The following is a 21141-nucleotide window of genomic DNA, read 5'->3' as shown; positions in this document are numbered from 1 at the left end:
TGAAAGTGTAAAAATGTACCCATGTGCAAAGAATATAAATAAAGAATAGACAGGTTACACTAATGCACTGCTCCACTGTATTAACCACTTTAACCCTATAGGTATAGGGCATAGCAGTGGCGGCCATTTTGTGGTGCCACAAATCGAAACCCCATTACTTTTTCAGAAAATATTTATATAAATTATTTTTAAATATTTGAAAACCGCAAAACAGCCTTGAACCAAACCATCCATTTTCCTGGTGATTCATGACATTTAAAAATAAAACATTTGATTCTGTGAAAAAAAATATTTGAAAACAAAACAAAGGGTATTTATTAAATATAGTATATCAGATAGTCAGAATGTATCTTACCTTTATTATTCATATTATATTACTGACTCTTTCTTTTTAGGTTTCATTATTAAATCATTGAGTTATTATATGCTTGTAGCCCATACATCCAAACAGAAAAGTCTGATCTGATTGTATTAATAACGTTAAACTCACCAACATGGCAGCTGTACGGAAAGCTTGAATTATCCTCTTTCTATCTGCAAAGTTTTAGTTTCATAAAAATCCACCGTAGACATGTTATGAGCTACTTTCTGTCAATAAATTCTGTGCAGGTGATAAGTGTCAGAGTTTGAAAGCGCTCGTTTTCAATAACCCAACGTCCTGCTGCCTCCTGCATTATGTGCAACTAGAGGTCCAGGCGCTGCGCACAGGGCTCTAGTGAGGGCGCGCTTATTTTGGGGTACCAAAATCGTGGGATAAAATTTTCCAAAAGAAAACTTTTTTTTTCTTTTTTTAAATAGATGAGGGACCCTCTGGGGGTCCCCGGACCCCCTGGGAGTGTTGGGACCCCCGGCCCGCTAGCCGCGCACGGGGCTCTAGTGAGGGCGCGCTTATTTTGGGGTACCAAAATCGTGGGATAAAAATGTCCAAAAGAAAAGTTTAAAAAATATATATATTAAACCAAAAATAAATAGATGAGGGACCCCCTGGGGGTCCCCGGACCCCCTGGGAGTGTTGGGACCCCCGCGGACCCCCGTGAAACATGGCGAACCCCTTCGGCTGTTTTCTTTTTTTTCATGAAGGTGGTTTCTTGTTTCTGGCGCACATCTGACCTGCTTGTCTTTTGCCAATGTGGCAACCCATATGGCGAGTTGTCTGTTGTTGTAGGGAGATGACAAAAGCAGCTGCGTGGTGTTGGTTGTCTTTGGGATGTACATGGCACGTGAATGACGGACATATTAGCGTGAGTGTGGTGTGATAGAGACATGACTAAAGTAAAGTGAAAGCAACGGCGTGGTTCGAACAAAAAGGTAAGCAAGAGGGGGGGGGGTGAAGCGAAGGACGCGCTTCTGTTGTTGTTGTTGTTGTGGCGATGCAGAGATTTAACCTGCGCTGCTTGGTTTTATGCGTTATCCAACATGACAGCCATGTAAACAAACAACCAATGTCATTTACAACTAAACGTTGCTCTCAAGAATGTTTTTTGAAAACATTTGAAGTGAGAAATAGACGATGCAATAACCGAAAAGTGATTGTATTTGATCCACTGCACTTCCTCGTTTATCGTGGCTCAAAACGCTCGCCCCAAAACACAGTCGCCCCGGGGCAAATCCGGCGGTATTACAGGCAAATCGGCAGTATATAGAATGGGGGGCGAGTGTGTTTTGGGGCGAGTTTTTTATTTATTTTGTCATTTGTTTTCCGAGGTGAACTTGTCCGCCCAGCCCAATACTTATGGAATACTTTCATTGCCGTAAGCAAGGAAATACTTAGTTTTGTTGTTACTTTTGGGTAAATTTATTTATGTATTTATTAAGTAGCCGTGTAATAAGCGGGATAATGGTGGTTAATCGCCCTGAAGGGCTTTAAATTTCAATAATGACTACCTCCCCATGCATTATCCCTTGCATACTTTTGCGAGCGATGACCGCTGATTTCAATGGCCGCCGCTTCGTGTTGTTTCGTCTGTGGCCGTCGGCGTTCGGTTGTGCTGACGGTAAACGGTGCGAAAGTGTTTCCCCGTCCGGTGTGGTAGTAATGTGGTGAGTAGAATTAATTATGTTGCGAGGTGGAAAATGTGTAGTGAGCAATGAGAAGTACCCTACGCCACCCGTAAATTCAGCGTGCACGTTGTGGCTGGTGTTGTGGTGACATGTCATATTTAGTTGTTGTGTTTAGTCGAAATCAATGCTGTGGGTATGGCGTCAGCGGCGAGAGGTGCAAATCAATGGAGTGGGTGTGGCGTCAGCGGCGGAAGTCAATCTCCCTAAAACAGGTGGTACACAGGACCGTTGAGTGATTTCCAACGAGTGCTTCCAAACTCCAACGCTCCATGCTGCTCAATGTTTTACCACTCAGTCTAGAAGAGGGGGGCGTGTCCCGGTGGAAAAGTGATGCACGTGTAGACTCTCTATGAGACGTAAAAGCAATGGTGGTTTTCACTGTCTGGCACTGAATGATCACAGCAGACTTGGAAAACAGCGATCAAGTGCAGAAAAATATTGCCCACCCCTCCTTTAAGCGGTAAAGTCCTGTTTTCTGTTAATTCAACTCTGCAAGTGTATAAATGGAACCGAATGGACCAGTAAGGGTCCATTTGATCTTTCCTCTCTCTTAGTTACAAATGAATTACATTAAATCAACACAGATTGTATGGAGAATGTACCCATGTGTGTGCATGTTTGTGTGTTTCTGTTGAGTGATCCCTTACGTGATTGCAATTCTCCCATCAGTATAAGCTTCTCAGATGCAGATCTTTCTTTCTGTGCCTTCTGTAGAAAGAAGCATTTTGCAAGAAATTAAGCATCGGCAAAAATTCTACACTTCTTAATATCTTTATTTAACACAATGCACAAAGTTTATTTCTATACAGCAGTTATTAGTACAAATCAATTCAATAATTACAGATAGTTCATCATAAGGTACCTGTACTTATACCCAACACATATCATTCATGTTCTTTAGTGATAATATTAAGAAGAATTGCCAAACTAGAAAAAGTGCTCCTCGGAGCACAGGTCTCCGCCAGGTCAGGTACGTTATTGTGGCCTCCTGGTGGCGCTATAATAGGCCAATGTGAAAAGGGTGCCATTTATTCTTAGGCCTTTCACGGCAATCGGACACTACATTCATGTTTTGAGGCATTTTGTTGCAAAAATGTGTTTTGCTAAATTAGACCTGCTGGTGCCGCTATAACAGGCCAATGTATAAAAGGGTGGCATTTCTTCCTTGGCCTAGTGGGAATGTGCGTGTGAAATTTCACGGAAATTGCAAGCTGCGTGCATAATTTGAGGTATTCTGTTCAAAACGGACCAATCCTGCAAACTTTGGAAGACAACCTTAGCCAATCAGGATGGAATATGGGAAATCGGAAAGATCCGTGTTGATCACATGACAATAGAGATACTGTGTACCAATTTGCATGCCGTTTGGATAAAATCTGTAGGAGTAATGTCAAAAAATGGGTTTTGCACAAATCGGCCTCCTGGTGGCGCTATAACAGGACCATGTGAAAAATTTGGGGCAGAGGTTCTGAATTGGCATCCAGAGAGTATGTATGCACAGTTTCGCAGCGACCGGGCCAACGGTGCCGGAGATTAGCTGATAACGGACGGACAGGACACACACACACACGTACGGACGGACGGACTGGGGGTAAAACATACTCTCTCGCCATGCCTTTCTAGCCTGGTATCCAGCCTGCTTCGCTACGTTCGGCGGACTTTTTTTTCTCTCTTCGCTTCTCAGTCTGGAAAGCCTCCTATCTCCAAGGGAGGCGGGACATGGCATAAGGTAGGAATCGAACCGTGGCTTCTGATTGGTCTGTGGTGCGGGCGGGACAAAAAAAACAGTGTGATCGTTGTGATTCGTCATTCGTTTGAACAACATCCAATCAGCAACGACGTTGCCCAACGTATGTAGTTCCAGTGTAGTTCTGCAAAACGAGTCAATAGGGTGCTCTCCAGACTGAGAAGCGAAGAGAGAAAAAAAAGTCCGCCGAACGTAGCGAAGCAGGCTGGATCCCAGGCTAATGCCTTTCGGCCTGGCGGAGACAATAACTGATTTCAAAATGCTACTGTTGGTTTATAAAGCACTGAATGGTTTAAGGCCAAAAACATTTCTGATCTTGTGCTATCATGAACCATCCAGACCTCAGGTCATCTGGGACAGGTCTGCTTTCTGTCCCCAGAATCAGAACTTAAAGGCATAGTATGTAACTTTGCCCTGTGTTTACATAAAAAAACAATAGTAATATTTTTACCAATAATTACCCTCTATAACAGCAGTTATCAGCCCTCTCGCTGTATGTTGGTGTTTCACTGTTTGTTTTGGTAGACAGGGATGTGTGTGTGCTACCAAAACAAACAATGAAAACACCAACATACATCCAGAGGGAAGTTTGTCTCCATGTTGATTCCAAGGACGTGGCATATTAGCATATTCATGAGGGGTTGTTCTTGCAGGCGTGGCATAATGGCATAAATAGATCCTGGAATTGTTAATGAGGGCAAAGACAAGTCTCGTATCATGGATATTATTGTTTGACTGATGTTGTTTTGTTTTGTTTATCCGTCTGTGTTTCAGTTTTTTATTGTTTACTTTTTGTACCTATATTTCCTGTATGATGTGAGTTTTTGGGTGTTAATTCAATCTGTTTATTGCAATTTTTGTTATTGATGGATTGCACTGGAGGAAGCTATTATGTATCTGCAGAGTACCAACTTTTGATATTGAATGCTTCTGTGAAAAATCCAATAAACAAAGTTAAAAAAATATATATATACATTTATATCTTTACATTTTGTTTTAGAATTTCCATTTCCGATAAGCAGCAAACTATATGCTTAGATTATTTTTGATTCATACTCGGACAAATTTGTGTGATTGTAAAGACAAAACGGAAGCGGGGGAGTGTCTGGCAACAGTCTGGCTCGCGAGACTACACTAGACCCAACAACTCGTATTTCATAATTAGGAATAACGTTGGAAAAATTATCAAGAAAGACCCCCCCACTCACCTTTGTGGCAAGGATCCTGGCCACCAGGCGGACTGTCTCTGATGGACACCATTTCGGACCATACTTAACCATTGCTGAGCACTCCAGCTTGTGCATAGCCCAGTCCCCTTTCTGACACACACACACACACACACACACACACACACACACACACACACACACACACACACACACACACACACACACACACACACACACACACACACACACACACAGAGACAGACACACAGACACACACACAGACAGACAGACAGACAGACAGACAGACAGACAGACAGACAGACAGACAGACAGACAGACAGACAGACAGACAGACAGACAGACAGACAGACAGACAGACAGACAGACAGACAATAATTTAGCAAGTTTGCAACATGATGCTTGAGACATAAACTGACCCTTTTCACAGCAGCCATTTTGAGGTACTGTAAACACAGCTGAATACAAGCATGTTGCCTGGCACACAGTAACACCAAAATTAAACTCGCCCACAAATAATGCTTAACAGTTGGTCTATAGGGCGTCTAAGCTATGCTATGTACAGTACAGTGCTATGCCAGTAATGCCACTCAACACATTGCTAAGCTCTCAGTATACACTAGTCCTGTCCTTGACTGACCTGTGTCCTTCCTTACCCTCTTCTCATATCTTCATGTCACACAAAGCTATTATTTTTAATTAACCCACTCATCCCACTCTTCTCCACCTGAATCAGGTCTTTGCATGTCTACTGTGGTCATAGCCACTTAGAGCTTAGCCTGAGTGTTTAAATAAAATGACATTCAGTTCATGTGTGTATATTGACTTGTTTCCTTGTTAATTGCATAATTCAAATTAATTGTTCTTTTCATAATTGAAGTTTACTTAATTTAAACCTATTTTATCAAACAGTTATTTGTGTTTATTTACATTTATTTCTTAGCTTATAAGTTAAATGTTCTCAAATAAAAACTTTTTTAATGAACGTTTTTCAAAATTATTAGAAAAATAAAAAAATGTTATCGGAGGTCTAGGACGCAATCACATTCCATTCTATGTTACTGTTTTACACTCAATCAGAAGTGTTCTGTATCAGATATGAAACAAAGCCATACAAGGAAACAAGTCCCCAGGACCTTTTTGTGTTATCATTTTAGCCTAATGTCTTACTGTACCATGCACAGCTGTTTACATGTCTGACTAGTATAAAGTATTCAATCAATCAATCAAAAAAGTAACTAAGAACAAATTAACAATCAGATGGTAGAGAGAAAATTAGCTTTTGGCTAACTCTGGCTCATTTACGTCGACGTGAAAACTGACATGTTGATTAATGTGCACTGTCCTGGTAAATTAATAAATACATAAAAGCTTAAATTTCCTGCAGTCATTAACCCCTTTCTTCCTCCTCATCCTCCTCCACTCGTTTCCTACCTGGCAGTTTTTATTGCAATAGAAGGCTTTCTTGCACTGTCCACATTTCTTCAAGTCTCCTTCTTCAGGTTTCCTATGAATGAACAAACATTATGTTTTAATGAGCAGCATGTTACAACAAATGTGTTTACATCCTCTTGGATGGATATATTGATTGTTTACACACACACAAGCACGCACACACACAGGCAGTGGCAGAGCGTCCAGGTAGGCAAGGTAGGCGGCCGCCTACGGGCCCGTGACCCCAGGGGCCTGGGCCGTCAGATCACATGGAGCTTTATTTTATTAGTAGGGCCGGGACTTTATCGCGTTAATTTCGATCAATTAATTACAGAAAAATTATCGCGTTAAAAAAATTTACGCATTTTAATCGCACCTATTTTTGCACCGCGGAACGTTTCTCACTGGACGAGTTTCAGACGGACCGATCATACCAGCGCACCAACCGACTTTGGTGCGCAACAACAAAGTTAACTGCAGCCAGTTGGCTGGGCAAATCAGAATCTGTAATGGATGCCCCCCCCCCCCATGCGGTGCGGTGCGGGTCACATGCGCGCGATTTTTATTAATAATTAATCAAACTACTATAAAGCATCAGTAACAACAACACACTCTACCAGCCTCCAGTGGTGGAAAATAGCAGATCTACAAGCTCACAATGCCTTGCACTTGTAGATCTGCTATTTTCACATGGTACATCTGGTATGTTTTATAATAATAATCGAAATCTACAAAGTAACTAGTAACTAAAGTTTTCAAATAATTGTAGTGGAGTAAATAATATTTACTCCACTAACAATATTTGCCTCTGAGATATAGTGGAGTTACTGGAGTAGAAGTAAAAGTATTAGAAATTGGAAATACTCGAGTCAAATGCAAATACCTCAAACTTGTACTTAAGTACAGTTCTTGAGTACAAGTACTTAAAGACGTATGCCAAAATCAATTTGAAAAAAATTGCCTTTCACTGTTCTCAGGTCAAATATTGATATGCGATTAAAATGCGATTAATTGCGATAAATTAATTACAAAGCCTCTAATTAATTAGATTATTTTTTTAATCGAGTCCCAGCCCTATTTATTAGAATTAGACGCACTTTGCGTGCTCCGCCTCACCCTAAAACCTCACGCCTTACCCGTGCTCCGCCTAACCCTAAAACCGAAAATAAAGCAACAAAAACCGCAACCCCAACCCCACCTAGGGTCTGGGGACTGATGACTCGGAGGAGAGAACACGCCCCCAGCGCCCAAGGCGGGAATCGAACCCAGGACTGTCGCCTCTAACTGTGAGGCGACAGTGCTACCGACTGTGCCACCGTGCCCCAAGTTATGACAATTTATATGATGAAATTAATAGAAATCTTTTATAGAGGAACAAATCTCATCAATCATGTAACCATATCACAAAAGTAGCTTACTGCTGCCAATGAAAATGGCAGAAGGGGGGTCTTAAATTAAAAGCACCAGAAGTACTTTTACTTAATTATTGTGAATCTCCGTGAGCCTGTGCACCCGGCAAACTGCATTATACAGACAGTGTGCGCTCGTTTTTGTTTTTTACTATGATCAATATAAATTCTCAGGAGAAATCATACACCTGTACTTACGAAGCAGGACCTTACCAAAGGATTACTCCAGAAACACAACATACACTTACTGTAGGGTAGAACCGGGACGAACGACGCGCAGGGACGGTTGCAACACGGACCTTTTTTCATGCTACACTTAAAATTCGTCACATCCGGCGACGTCACCCTCTTCGTCTTCGGTCGAAAACATCAGACACGATTTTTTCCCCAGTTCTGATCAAAATTGGCAGAGTTGAAGCCACTTTTGTGTATTTCCACACTGTAGTAAAAAATACCCTATTTGAGTGTTTTCCATTTGTACTGCTGTGTTTATTTGGTGCCGATTGTAAATGGATTTTGTCTGTTAGGCTAATCTGTGGGCTAACTCTCAGTGAAGGTTCCATTGAAAAATATTCATTAGCTTTTGTGCTAGCTAGCAAAACATCCGGGGAGGGCAGGGAGGGACGAACGGCGCATTAAGCCACTCGATGCATTACGGACAGGGAGGGACGAACGGTGCATGTGTAAAACACAAAGTTGAGGAAACAGACAGAGGGGACATTAACATGATACATTTATTTGACTATCAGCATGGTCATTTGCTCGTAGGGTTCTACTGAAGCATCAATGAGAGTTAGATGCCAGAAATGTAACGTTTGTGCTTGTTATAGGACATTTCATCCGACCGCGCCGTCCGACCCCCGTGTATGCACCGTTCGTCCCGACTGGCGGCCGTGTGCGGAGAGTAGCGCAACGTCACTTTACTTACCGATTGCGTTCGACTCGTTTCACTAAAATTAAAACGGACTGCGGGTAATGGGAGAGGACAAGTGTCTCTTGTTCACAAAAAAGTATGGTTACATGAAATTAAGTAATCTCTGTGCAGGGAGGGAAATAGAAAAGGGTGCGTCGTTGGACCCCACTCTCCCCTACAGTAAATGGTGTGTGTTTGCAACAAAACCTGCTCAATAAGGGAATAGATGAAGAAACATTTTAAATGGCCCTTTTGTTGTCATTGCTAGACTGAGTGTTGGAGTCAACCGCCTATGCACTGCACATCAGTGACACAGCGAAAGATGAGCCACATCTCCTAAATAGATTATTAGGAACTGAATCAAATGATACAGACAATAAACTGTAGGGTAGTAGTGGTGTAACTATTGATGTTCCCATTACGCATGTGTAAAGACTGCACTAATCATTCGGATGCGTAGCCTACAACATAGGCCTGTTAATGCACACAGAAAGGAAATAACAAGTTAGAATATGCATGCATGCCACATAAATACATACTTTAAGCAGAAATCGCAGTACTTTCCCCTCTTTTCAACTTTGAGGACGTAAGAGTACGCCGGGGAGGTGAAGATTAGTTCTCCAACTTTGAATGGTTTGGTCACCCGAAGACCTCGTCCTTTAGTAGGACTGTCGAACATCTCGATTCCCTCGATTTGTTCCTGCATTGTTGCTTCCATGGTCTTCCGAGTGCCCCGTCGAAGCAGCTTTTCCACAAGGAAAGCAAAGATAGATATTGTAATTAATGAAGATATTAAAACATATTTCATCAGCATCATCTTATACTATTATAATGTACAGTCATACAGTTCTATTGTAGGCTACACTGTAACTCTATCAAACATGTGTTGAATTCCTCACCTGTCATGAATCCTGATGTCTGTCCAAGGTCCTTCTCTGTAGACACTGAGTTGATGAATTTGTAGTTGATCTGTATCACAAAGTGTCAGATACAAGATACCTGATTAATACAATGGTTTCTATTTCCTGGAAAGAGTTAAGCTGGGAGGAGAGACAGAGAGAGAGGTTGCCAAAACCCTTAGCCTACGCACATTCAGAACAACCAATCATGTCTCTATGATACACCAGCATTAGAAAGGACATGAGAACATGAAAACAAGCCAAATGAGAGCGCTCCACAGAATTGACCTTTTTTTCATACCTATTTAGTTAAACACGTATTAGTCTACGGTCTATTCTCTACTACAGAGGTTCTTAAAGTGGGGTCCAGGGACCCCTAGGGGTCCTTGAGGGGGTTCCAGGGCGTCCCCAGCAAAATGTGTTAATATTGCAGCAAAACAACCACTTTGAAAATAGCAGATCTACAAGCTCACAACGCGCCACAATGCGATGAGCGACGTTTTTATTTTTCATTTAAAAAAAAAAGTTCAATTCCTTTTAAGTCCACTCACATCGGAATGCAAAAGTCGTCCTGCACGTGATACGTCCTCCTATTTTATGCAGCCTATGTATGTCGTTTTATGTCCACCTCGGAGCCTGTAGCCTGTAGCCTACGTCAATGGTTCTCAACCTTTTCAGGCCACGACCCCCCAAATTAATCATATTTGAACTGGGGACCCCCACCCTGCCCTGACAAGCACTTGGAATGATAGGCATTACATTTTGTTTGACTCGGTTCCAAAGATAAATATTGTGAAAATAGCAGATCTACATGCTCACAACGCCTCGCAATGCAAGGCGTTGTGAGCTTGTAGATCGGCAATTTTTATTTTATTTTGCCTTGACAATTTGGTCAATGTTTGACTAGTTTTTATAGAATAGTTTGTTGATACCTTTGATGCAGTAATTTTTCTCATTAAAAGGGTCTTAAAAGTCCTTAAATTGTCACATTACTGTCATCTGGGGACCCCCCAAAAATCATGTGGGGACCTCGCTGGGGGTCCCGAACCACAGATTGAGAACCACTGGCCTACGTCTCACACACCAGCTCACAATGATTGTGCAATCACACTGCTGAACACATACTTCTCTTATGGCTCAGAGAACAATCGCAAAAATGCAAAGTAAGCAAAATAGATGTTCGGTCATTCCAGCCCTCAAGTAACACGACAAATCTGGTTTTGTTTCATATATTTATTTCTTGAAATGTTGTTTGTCTTTCAAAGATCAAGGCAGAGTCAGTCAAACGCCATGTGTCCAGTTCTGCAAACTCTGCAGTCTGACTGATGTCTGACTGAGTCTAATGATCATTAAAATGTGATTGTAACAATGTTTCTTAAAATGTTATTACAGTATATAGCCTATGTACTGTTGTTGGATTATTATTTTTTTGGAAACTGTTAATAAAGTATTCAATCAATCAATCAATCAAAAACCCTCCATCCCATATAACCACACCCCAGAGATGAAAGTTATTTTCTTAGGTCACTTTTTATTTTATTCCTATCAAATTCTGCCCTTTAAGTTGAACTTGATGACAAAGATAATTATAAATAACAATTATCCAATCAAATAATTGGGCTACATTACCTCAGCCGTGGTTTTATGAGAGAACAGTCAGGTTGCAGTCACATCAGATCACTCTCTGTCAATGATCACTGTTACTGACGTATCTGTTCTTTAGTTTTATAGGTAGGTCTACTGTTTGTTTTTGTCTGGGCAAATCCCAACTCAGTATCCTTTCACCATTTCCTCAATGCGAAACTCAAACATCAAGAAAAGAAACTTAACACATTTATTGAAACGCAATGCAATGAAACGAAACTTATAATTAGTGGCTGGTTTAGCCCTGAAACATGATGGAACCGAGTTCCTGGTTTAGAGTGGTGTTCGTTTTTTTTTTCATTGCCAACTCTCACATGTACATAAACATTCAGATTTCAAATATAAAGTGCTGACCCATGAGCCACGGATGTTACAAGTTGATCCGTTCCGTGATAAGTACCCGTATCTCCCGTATTGTTCAATAAAAAAGCATTTTAATCCGATCATAAGAGTGCAATACACCTTCCCACCGTTAGTGTCGCATGGTTGAAAGCATCGGAGAAAAGTGTGAGAAAATGGCTGGCGATCGGATTAAAATGCTTTTTATTGAACAATACGGGAGATACGGGTACTTATCACGGAACGGATCAACTTGTAACATCCGTGGCTCGTGGGTCAGCACTTTATATTTGAAATCTGAACGTTTATGTACATGTGAGAGTTGGCAATGTAAAAAGAAAACGAACACCACTCTAAACCAGGAACTCTCGGCTCCATGACGCTTGTAAACAAGCGTCGTGTGAACCATGGCTAGAAAATAGCAGATCTACAAGCTCACAACGCGTCGCGATGCGACGCGTTGTGAGCTTGTAGATCGGCTATTTTCAATTAGTCTAGGGCAGGGGTCTTCAACGTTTTCAGACCAAGGACCCCCTAGCTGAGAGAGAGATGAAGCAGGGACCCCTTGAGTACTTGAGTAAATGTACTTAGTTACTTTACACCACTGGTGTCCCACATTGTAACGAGACCACAACAACTTGAGACCGCGGGCCCTATTCACGGGGGAATTTGAACAAACCACTAATTAGGGATTTCGGACTAGGCAAGAGGCGTTTCCCCGCAAAATTCGGTATTCTATGGCACCCCCCTCACCCGCCAAACACCTGAGCTACCCGTTACATTATGCATAGGTGTGGTTTGGGCGTTACAATGATAAAACCAATCACCGTGCCAGAAGCCATTGCCTTTAAGAGAAGACTGCGCTAGCCGTCATCCCGATCCAATATATGCTCTAGCCTATCTACCTGTCTGCACTGTTGCCTGGTCTGATTATTATAAGCCACATTGGGCTTGTTTTCCTTCTTTTTTTTTTTTTATCCAAATACATTTTTATATTAATTTGTAGCCTATTGTGTTCACAATAAGCTTGTCATATTAGTCAGATCCGGAATAGTATATGAAAGCCATTTAAAATATGTATACTATTGGTACACACTGGCTGCTCCCAAATAATTAATTACATCATGTTGCGACAACGCTCCTACGTGGTACACAGACAAACAGTAGCACATGGGTATACTAAATTGGACAGTTTTAGGAAAGGTCTATAGCCTATGTACTCACGTTGGCTGTTATCGTTCTATTTCCACCGTTCTAATGGATTCCAGGGGTGTGTAAACATCTCTGAAGTTGCTCCATAGTTTCCTCTGAAGTGACGCAGTTAAAGTTAACTTACATCCATATTGTCCCCGTTATCTTTCATCATCCACCTTTGTTCAGTAATCCCGAACAGAGCTAAACTTTAAGTTTACAATATCAAAGCCTCTCAAACCCAGACACATTGCTGCGATGCGTATGTGCGTCGCCTACCCAAAATAACAGACATACAAGCTATCAACGGCGCTGCGTCATGTCGTGTCGACAGCTTACATATCTGTTATTTTGGACAGCATACAATGAGGCGCGCGCGCGCCACGGAGTAGCCTATCACTAAACCAAAAACATTACATTACGTGGTCAACAACATACTAGACATGTAACTTGCTTGGAGCTTTTAATGCAGTGGTTCTCAACCTGTGGGTCGAGACCACAATGGAGCACCCAACGCCTGGCGAGCTTGTAGATCTGCTATTTTCACAATATTTATCTGTGGAACCGAGTCAAACAAAATGGGGGGGTCCCCAGTTCAAATATGGTTATTTTGGGGGGTCATGAACGTAGCGTTTACGCGGGGAATATAATAATAATATAGGCTAATATATATAATATAGGCTATAATATAATATTCACCCGAACGTCCCGCAGCATGGGTTTAATGAGACAGCAGCCAAAATGAAAATCACACTATGATCCGATCATCTTATAAAAAATGTAAGTGCTTAAGATTTTAGCCCAAACCCAACGGGACCCGACCCGGCCCGTCTGCACCGGCTGAGCCGGGTCTAAGTTTTTTTTACATCCAAATAAATTCACATATTAATTAATTTGTAGCGTAGGCTATTGTGTTCACAATAAGCAACTTGTCATATTAGTCAGATCCCCAAGAGTATATGAAAGCCATTTAAAATAGTTATATATTCCTACACAGCTGATGCCAAATAATTAATCAACAGGGCAGCGCAACGCTAAAGTAGCCTAGGTCAAATCAATCACTGTCTTGTCATGACGCAGCAGTAGAGAGCTCCCTTTAAAGTTTAAACCATAACATGACATAAATAATGGATCTTCAGAGCTTTCTTCATGTCTTTTTCACCTCAAAGAAATTGTTGGATTATTTCTTCAAATGAAAGCACAGGCAGCGGCCAGAAGGTAACATTGGGTGTGATTTCTCCATTGCAAAAATGATTACGGTTATTCTATGAAACATATATTTCATAGAATAACCATAATCATTTTTAAAATGGTTATGGGGCAGTGTATATATTTATATAGCCCTATTTGCTCCAAGCTGTTTTTTAAATAAAATATAGACTGTTAGGGTAGAATGACTCCTGTTCTTAACGAATTACCAAGATTTAATGAGAAATAAGGCTTCTTTAGAAAAATGACTGACGGGCTGGGCTGGGTCTAATTTGTCAATTATTAGTCGAGCCGGGCTGAAATATGTAGGGGATATGAAAGCTCTAGTTAGTAGTTTGAAGTGCTCATGTGGCCTTAGAGTTGCTTCTTTTTGTTTTCATAGACCTGCGGACTGCGGTTGCTTATTTCTCTCCAAGGCTGGCAACACGGCTCATGGTCCAACGCACAAAGCCATTGTAGTGTCTGTGTGCACTTGACGGGTGATTTTATAAACCAGCGGGTGCTTCTAGAATCCACTATCCCCCGTCCCCAAGCCGTACCCATGTGTGTCTGTAGAATTGCAATGTGGGGGATATAGCAACAACACGCCCACGGGCACACCTCCATGCGCAAATAACGGCGTCGGCATAATGGTGACGGGTAGAGCAGGTGCTAGAATAACCTATTGGGGCGGCGCAGGTCCATTATCCCGATTTAACGGGGAATTTTTGGCCTGAGAATGGGGCCCCGCGTCTACTGTTGTCCTAGCAACAAGAACACACCCCCTTCCCCCGTGTCCTGTCTTCTTAAAGGAGCAGTACATACAATCGTCTTTTCACCATGGATAATACCCACTACCTGCCAGTTTCAAAATATAAGACATAAACATGTTCAAAATAAGAAAAAGTAAATGACAATTTAAACGATGAACATTATCATAATTATTCCTCAGGGGCACGGCAAGTACGAATTAGATTTCTTACTTTACTGGAGTATTTCCATTTTTTCTATTCTTTTACTTCTACTCCACTACATCTCAGAGGCAAATACTGTACTTTTACTACTTTAATTACTAGATACTTTGCAGATATAATTTAGTATATTACAAAGCACACATTAACCACTTTAGCCCCCTATGTACTACCTATTTACAGTTACATGCTGATTTGGTGACATACTGTACAATGACACAGTCACTGTCTGTGTGTGTTTTTTTCTTGGTTTAGGGCCAAAATACATGTATTATCTTGTAATACATGAACCATCCATTCCTCTCAGGTACTCTGGGACAGGTCTGCTTTCTATACCTAAAAGCAGTGTTCAACTTGTATGCACTACATATCTGGAACAAACAGATTGACAACTACTGTAATAGTTCATTCAGGTCTCAGTGAAAAATGACAGATGCAAACAACGAATACAATAAATACAAATAAATAAAAGTGTAAATGCATTACAATCAAATCAAACAGCTAAAACACATCTTGTAAAAAGAGTCACTGATGGTCTGTTCTAACTCAGTGGTTCTCCTCCCCAGGGCCCAGGGGGTCTCCACATGATTTAGTTGGGGTCCCCAGATGACAGTGAAGTGACAATTTAAGGACTTTTAAGACCTTTTTAAACCACCCCAAAAAAGAAAGGAGAAAAAAGGCAATTTTGCCAAATTGTCAAATAATATAAGAAAGAGGCAACACTTTTTACAATAGCTGATCTACAAGCTCACAATGCCTCGTGTAAATTGGTCATTTTCACAGTATTTATCTGTGGAACATGCTGATACACACAGAACAGAGTGATCATGTGGTTAAGTGCACCATCTAGTCAGTGGACAGACGTCAGAACGTTAGAACTGTTCCCTTTAATTGTTTTTTGGTGTGCAAAGCTAAACCTGTTATAAACAGTGTTATATTACAACAACCTAAAGTACAATATTTGCCTCTGAGATGTAGTGGAGTACAAGTATTGAACATTGGAAATATTCCAGTAAAGCAAAAATACTTCAAAATTGTTCTTAAGTTCAGAACTTGAGTATGTGTACTTCTTACCCTATCCCTAAGGGAGATGCCAGCCAGCCACCCTCCTGAGGACACTAATTGCGGCCGCTAATATCCGTGAAGTAATTGATTAAATTATTATTATTATTATTTTCAGAGCAACCAGAGCCCATATTACACGTCACACAACCCAACGGGCACAGAGTTGATGGTTGTGTCCTGCTCAGCTGTGTCCCGTCCTGCTCTGACAGTAACTCTGGAGGTTCCCACACATTTAGGCTCTTCAAACTACAGCACCGTCCATTCAGTCAACACTGACGGTACCATCACAGTGACCAGCACTGTCACACTGCAGAGGTTCTGTAGAAACGGTACACAGATCCACTGTGTGGTGACTCTCTCCTCTGGGCTTGTGAAGGACGTGTCCAGAGTCATTTATTCTGACACACAAGGTGAGAGATTTGATTTAAAGGACCACTTTCTCCATTCTCCATTATATCGTTATATGATTGGTCCTCACTAATGGTCATTAGATGGTGTCTGCTCACTGTGTCTCAGAGGAGGGCTGTGGACAGTTCAGAAACTTGTCTTACCAGTAATCAGTTGTAGGCAGGTTTGGAAATTTTCAAACAAGATTTCAAACTTCTTTTTATTTTTTCTAAATTAATGCAAGAACAATGGCTTCTATATCAGCATGCTACCTTTCCAGGAGGAATTTACATGGATGATTTCATTGGTAGGCAGCTTTCTGAACTGTCCACAGCCCATTAATTAGAATCAGAGTGAGCAGATTGAAATGGTGCCATCTTATTATGAGTGTTAGCGAGGACCAGTTACTGTATATGAAGATAAGGTTGAAAATGGGGGAAGTGTCCTTTAAAGTTCAGACTCACACTCACAAACATATATTGAAGGGTAGTGACCTTCATGGATATGTAAGTGGATGGATTATTGGATGATAAGACGTTGTGATGCTTTTGTTTCACAGATGTGTTTGAGAAATGTGAAGCAGAACAGAGTGGTTGCAGTAAGTTCTTGTTCATTACTGCACCTGTTTGATCCCAAGTTATTTCATTGTAAGACATAGAGTACATGAGCATTTCTCATCTTTCCCTCACAGATATCTTGGTTATATGTGCTGCTGCTGTCACTGGTGTTGGTGTAATCATCTGCATGGCAGTTGGATTAGTCTTGAGGTTTAGAAAAAAAGGAACAAGGTAACATCCTGTTATTAAATGTCTTGAACCTGAGATTATCTCTGAACATACAGTAGATGGATGACAGTACTGGCTGTTGTGTTTTAACTTCTCCTGTAGGCCAAACAATGACAGTGAAATGAAACAGATGCCCCAAACAATGATCCAAGAGTAAGACAGTTAAACACCAGACTTGTCTGTCTGTCTGTCTGTCTGTCTGTCTGTCTGTCTGTCTGTCTGTCTGTCTGTCTGTCTGTCTGTCTGTCTGTCTGTCTGTCTGTCTGTCCGTCCATTGGTGTACCTTAGGCATACTCCATTTTGCATAATGATCGCCGTTATATTTTTCTCTCCTAATTTTTCTAGGACAAAGGATAATTTCATCTCTCACATTACAAGATGACCACACCCCCAACCCCATGATATTTGGCAGGTAGGTGATTATGAATATATATAGTTATAATGTCAAATATACTGGAATATTAATTGGATGTAGATTGAGACTGAATTGAAAGATATGGTCAAATGCTTCCATATGTTCTTTGGTTATGTTATGTGTGATTTCTTGTCCAATATCAAATGAATATTCATCCCATTCAGAAGAAGGCAGTTTGATCTGCTGTCACTCTGTCAGTTTGTCTGTCTTCTCTATCTCTCTCTGCATCTGGGTTTGACATTAAATCACGTTTTTATTCATCATTTTGCTCTCTTTTTTTCCAAGGGACTTTTGTTGTTATTCTGAACCTGAGTCCATAGATGGAAACAGCTGCTCATCTCTTCACACTAGCAGTGATGACAAGAGACAAAGCAAACTTTGAGAATTTGAAAATTAGATGTGTTCTAACTTCTACCAATAAAACAAAACCAAACAAAAACCCTTTAGTTGGTATCAGTTGTGAAATTAATAATGTGTGTGTTTTTGTCAACATGTGGACAATGAACTATACCAGCCATATTTGACTTGTCCCTCTCCATTTACAATGAGGAATGTGTTCCCAGATTGCAGTGAAATAAATCGACCAACAAATAATGAGCTGTGTAGGTAGACTTTGGTTGTTGTTGATGAGATCCCTGACCAATTTAACTACGTAAATTAATGTAGAAAAAGTGATTCTATTTGAACGGTTCTTGACAGCTAAAAAGGTACAGCAAGCCCACAAGAGACAGCTACACGATGATCTGTTAACATATACTGTACAATGAGTCAATGACAAAAGTACATTTACTCAAGTACCATACTTAAGTACAATTTTGAGGTATTTTTACTTTACTGGAGTACTTCTACATTTTAACAATTCTAATTCTACTCCATTACATCTCAAAGGCAAATATTGTACTTTTACTCCACTATAATTATTTGAAAACTTTAGTTTCTTCTTGATTATTATTTCAAAACCAGCATTATATATGCTTTTGCAATTTGAAAATAGCCGAACTTCAAGCTCACAACGCGACACATTATGAGCTTGTAGTTTGGCTATTTTCACAATATTTATCTGTGGAACCGAGTCATACTAAATGTAATGCCTCAACTCCTACAGTCCAAGTGCTTGTCAGGGTGGGGGGTCCCCAGTTCAAATATGATTATTATGGGGGGTCATGGCCTGAAAAGGTTGAGAAACATTGCTCTAACAGTTAGAGCAATAGATGCTCAGCAATATGAGTTAAGAGTCTAACTCATATCAAAGTAACCCATGTAAAATGCTGACACACACGGAACAGAATGATTAGATGGTTAAAGTTCACCATCTAGTGGACAGATGTCAGAACGTTAAAAGTATTCCTTTCATTCGTTTTTTGGTGTGCAAAGCTAGACCTGTTATAAACAATGTTATTTATATTAAGGTGAAACCGGGGTTTCACTGTCTCTCCAGCTCTTATAAATAAATGTTAAGGTGGATAGATTGCCAATTTCATCCAAGATTGGCACTCAGGCTCCTTCAATACAAAATAAAGCATAAAAAGAAAAATGTGCAAAAGAAAAGGCAACTGTTAAATAATTCATAGATACAACAATGAACAAATGAAAAACATCCATTCAACTCAAAACAGTGAACACACCATACTGTAAGCTCATTTCTGTAGTCTTTACACCAGTGACAAGGCGTGTTTGAGAAAATGTATTATATATTCTCTCTTTCTTTCTTTTAATCCATTTACCAAATCGCACAGGACAGGCTAGAAGACAAATATTGTGTAAGAAAATAAGGGGGATGTGTATGGAACCCTTTGAGTACTAAACCGTTTTATGTAATGGTTGCCTCTAATTTGCATATTTAGGAGTAATCTTACCACTAATTAGATTAAAAATACCTTACACACATTGTCTGACCCTCAGAACAGACACATTATTTGTCAATTTTGCTATTTTTGTAGTTTTGTAGCTTTTTCAGGTGCGGATGATCCTTCCCACAATGCACCTCCGCGATGGATATTGCCTGTAAACACACACACACACACGCACGCATACACACACATACACGCGCACGCGCGCACACATGCACGCACACACGCACGAATGCACGCAAGCACACACGCACACACGCACACACACACACACACACACACACACACACACACACACACAGATAAATGTACACACAATGTAGTCTTCTTCACTTTTGTTCACAACTATGTGTGGCTACATAATAAGTTGATATGTAGCAACTGTATTGTATAGGCTAGTAACTGATGCACTGTATTTGAAAATGCTCATCAACCCACTGTGAGTCTTTCAGACTATAGTGTGCTAAATCATTACCTTCTCGAGATAACTCATGCCCATGAGAGTTTTTTCCACGTCCACGTAGAGTATGCCCAAATGCATGTAGAGGAAGTACATATGCAGAGAGTATGGTGGACACAGCTCACTGCACAGGACAAGGAAGATTTACACAGCCATTACATAACGGTATGACACATTGGTCGATATGGCTATGACTTCAAATCAATATCCTGATGATTTCTAGATTAGGATTAATGAACGAGTATTAAACAAATAATACTGAAAATAGCAGATCTACAAGCGTGTGATCTTGTAGATTGGCTATTTACTCTCTTTATGTACGCCACCATTATACACTGAAGTATATATAATACAGGGTTAAGTGGTTAATCAGACAATCGATTTAGTCGAAAATAAAAAATCTTATCAAATCGTTGATTCATTGATATTCCTTGATAATTCAATTAATCTGTAGGCCTAAATATCGATTTTGACATATTTTCGGTTAATAGCGTGGGCCTATGACTCGTTCTTGACAGTTGTAGTAGTAGGCTACCTTAAAGGCTGTGCTATCTTCTCGCCGTAGCGGATCGCACCATTCAAATCTCTCATGTAGACACACGCCAGCATGGCCTGCTTCATCACGAGGAGCATGTAGACGTTGGAGTTAACAAACACGGTTCCCATCTTGGCCAGGGCCAGTTCACACATATCCAGCAACTCGCTAGGGGGTGCAAGAGAGTCAAGGATGCAATGGCACAGGCTGAACCTGAAAAGCTATTGTTAAAGGTAGGCTACTGAAATCAGACTCTTGTAACCAGGCCTCGAATTTCGTCATTTTAGGGGCAAGGCCACTTGGCCTTTTGTGCTGCCAATTTTTTTAGGTCACAAAGGCCAAATGCCAGGGCCAGAAGGCCATCAAATAAAACAATGATTAATAAGTCCACGGAAATAATGAATTTAACTTGAAGGTTAAGAATGATTTTATTTTAATATAGTAAAAGAATAGTGTAACTATCTGTGAAATACAACCCATTTATTTAATAAAATAATGTATTGGGAAATTACCAATATTTGTACAAAGTCATAGCCTATTTGGTCTCAATATTTGTCACATTCAGCCCTGGTCTTCACTGACTGAAGTAGGGGTCACATTAATCACCTTAGAATCACATATTAGAGATTTTATGTATTTTCCCCACAAGTTATTGGCCGCG

At 40.6% G+C, this 21141-nt stretch overlaps 3 protein-coding genes across 6 annotated transcripts in view; 1 reads left to right on the top strand and 2 right to left on the bottom strand.

Moving 5' to 3' along the window:
- Positions 1–21141, bottom strand: part of LOC308105418 (N-lysine methyltransferase SMYD2-like) — a 78176-nt gene that overhangs the window by 6813 nt on the left and 50222 nt on the right. Inside the window, exons 3-4 of the mRNA XM_080456132.1 lie at positions 5017–5127; positions 2709–2769 (exon numbers count right to left, since the gene is read on the bottom strand). Coding sequence (XP_080312258.1) covers positions 2709–2769; positions 5017–5127 — 172 coding nt within the window. The remainder of the gene's footprint in view (positions 1–2708; positions 2770–5016; positions 5128–21141) is intronic.
- Positions 1–21141, top strand: part of LOC308105423 (uncharacterized protein) — a 145412-nt gene that overhangs the window by 92538 nt on the left and 31733 nt on the right. Inside the window, exons 1-5 of one of the 3 annotated variants that reach the window (XM_080456139.1) lie at positions 15505–16458; positions 16995–17033; positions 17127–17223; positions 17323–17373; positions 17566–17629. In XM_080456139.1, coding sequence (XP_080312265.1) covers positions 16215–16458; positions 16995–17033; positions 17127–17223; positions 17323–17373; positions 17566–17602 — 468 coding nt within the window. In that variant the 5' untranslated portion in view covers positions 15505–16214 and the 3' untranslated portion in view covers positions 17603–17629. Of the gene's footprint in view, positions 1–15504; positions 16459–16994; positions 17034–17126; positions 17224–17322; positions 19045–21141 lie in introns of those variants that run through there. The other 2 variants (XM_080456140.1, XR_013934904.1) reach the window with 2 other exon arrangements.
- LOC308105416 (N-lysine methyltransferase SMYD2-B-like) overlaps positions 19042–21141 on the bottom strand; it is a 23222-nt gene continuing 21122 nt past the window's right edge. The window contains exons 12-14 of one of the 2 annotated variants that reach the window (XM_080456129.1): positions 20481–20655; positions 19961–20069; positions 19042–19637 (exon numbers count right to left, since the gene is read on the bottom strand). In XM_080456129.1, coding sequence (XP_080312255.1) covers positions 19548–19637; positions 19961–20069; positions 20481–20655 — 374 coding nt within the window. In that variant the 3' untranslated portion in view covers positions 19042–19547. The remainder of the gene's footprint in view (positions 19638–19960; positions 20070–20480; positions 20656–21141) is intronic. The other variant, XM_080456130.1, reaches the window with a different exon arrangement.

The sequence above is a fragment of the Gymnoscopelus braueri genome (genome assembly GCF_963280865.1).
Source record: "Gymnoscopelus braueri genome assembly, chromosome: 17".
In the NCBI taxonomy this organism is placed as follows: Eukaryota; Metazoa; Chordata; class Actinopteri; order Myctophiformes; family Myctophidae; genus Gymnoscopelus; species Gymnoscopelus braueri.
Note: the sequence above shows the minus strand (reverse complement) of the source record. Positions and strands in the feature narration are given on the sequence as shown.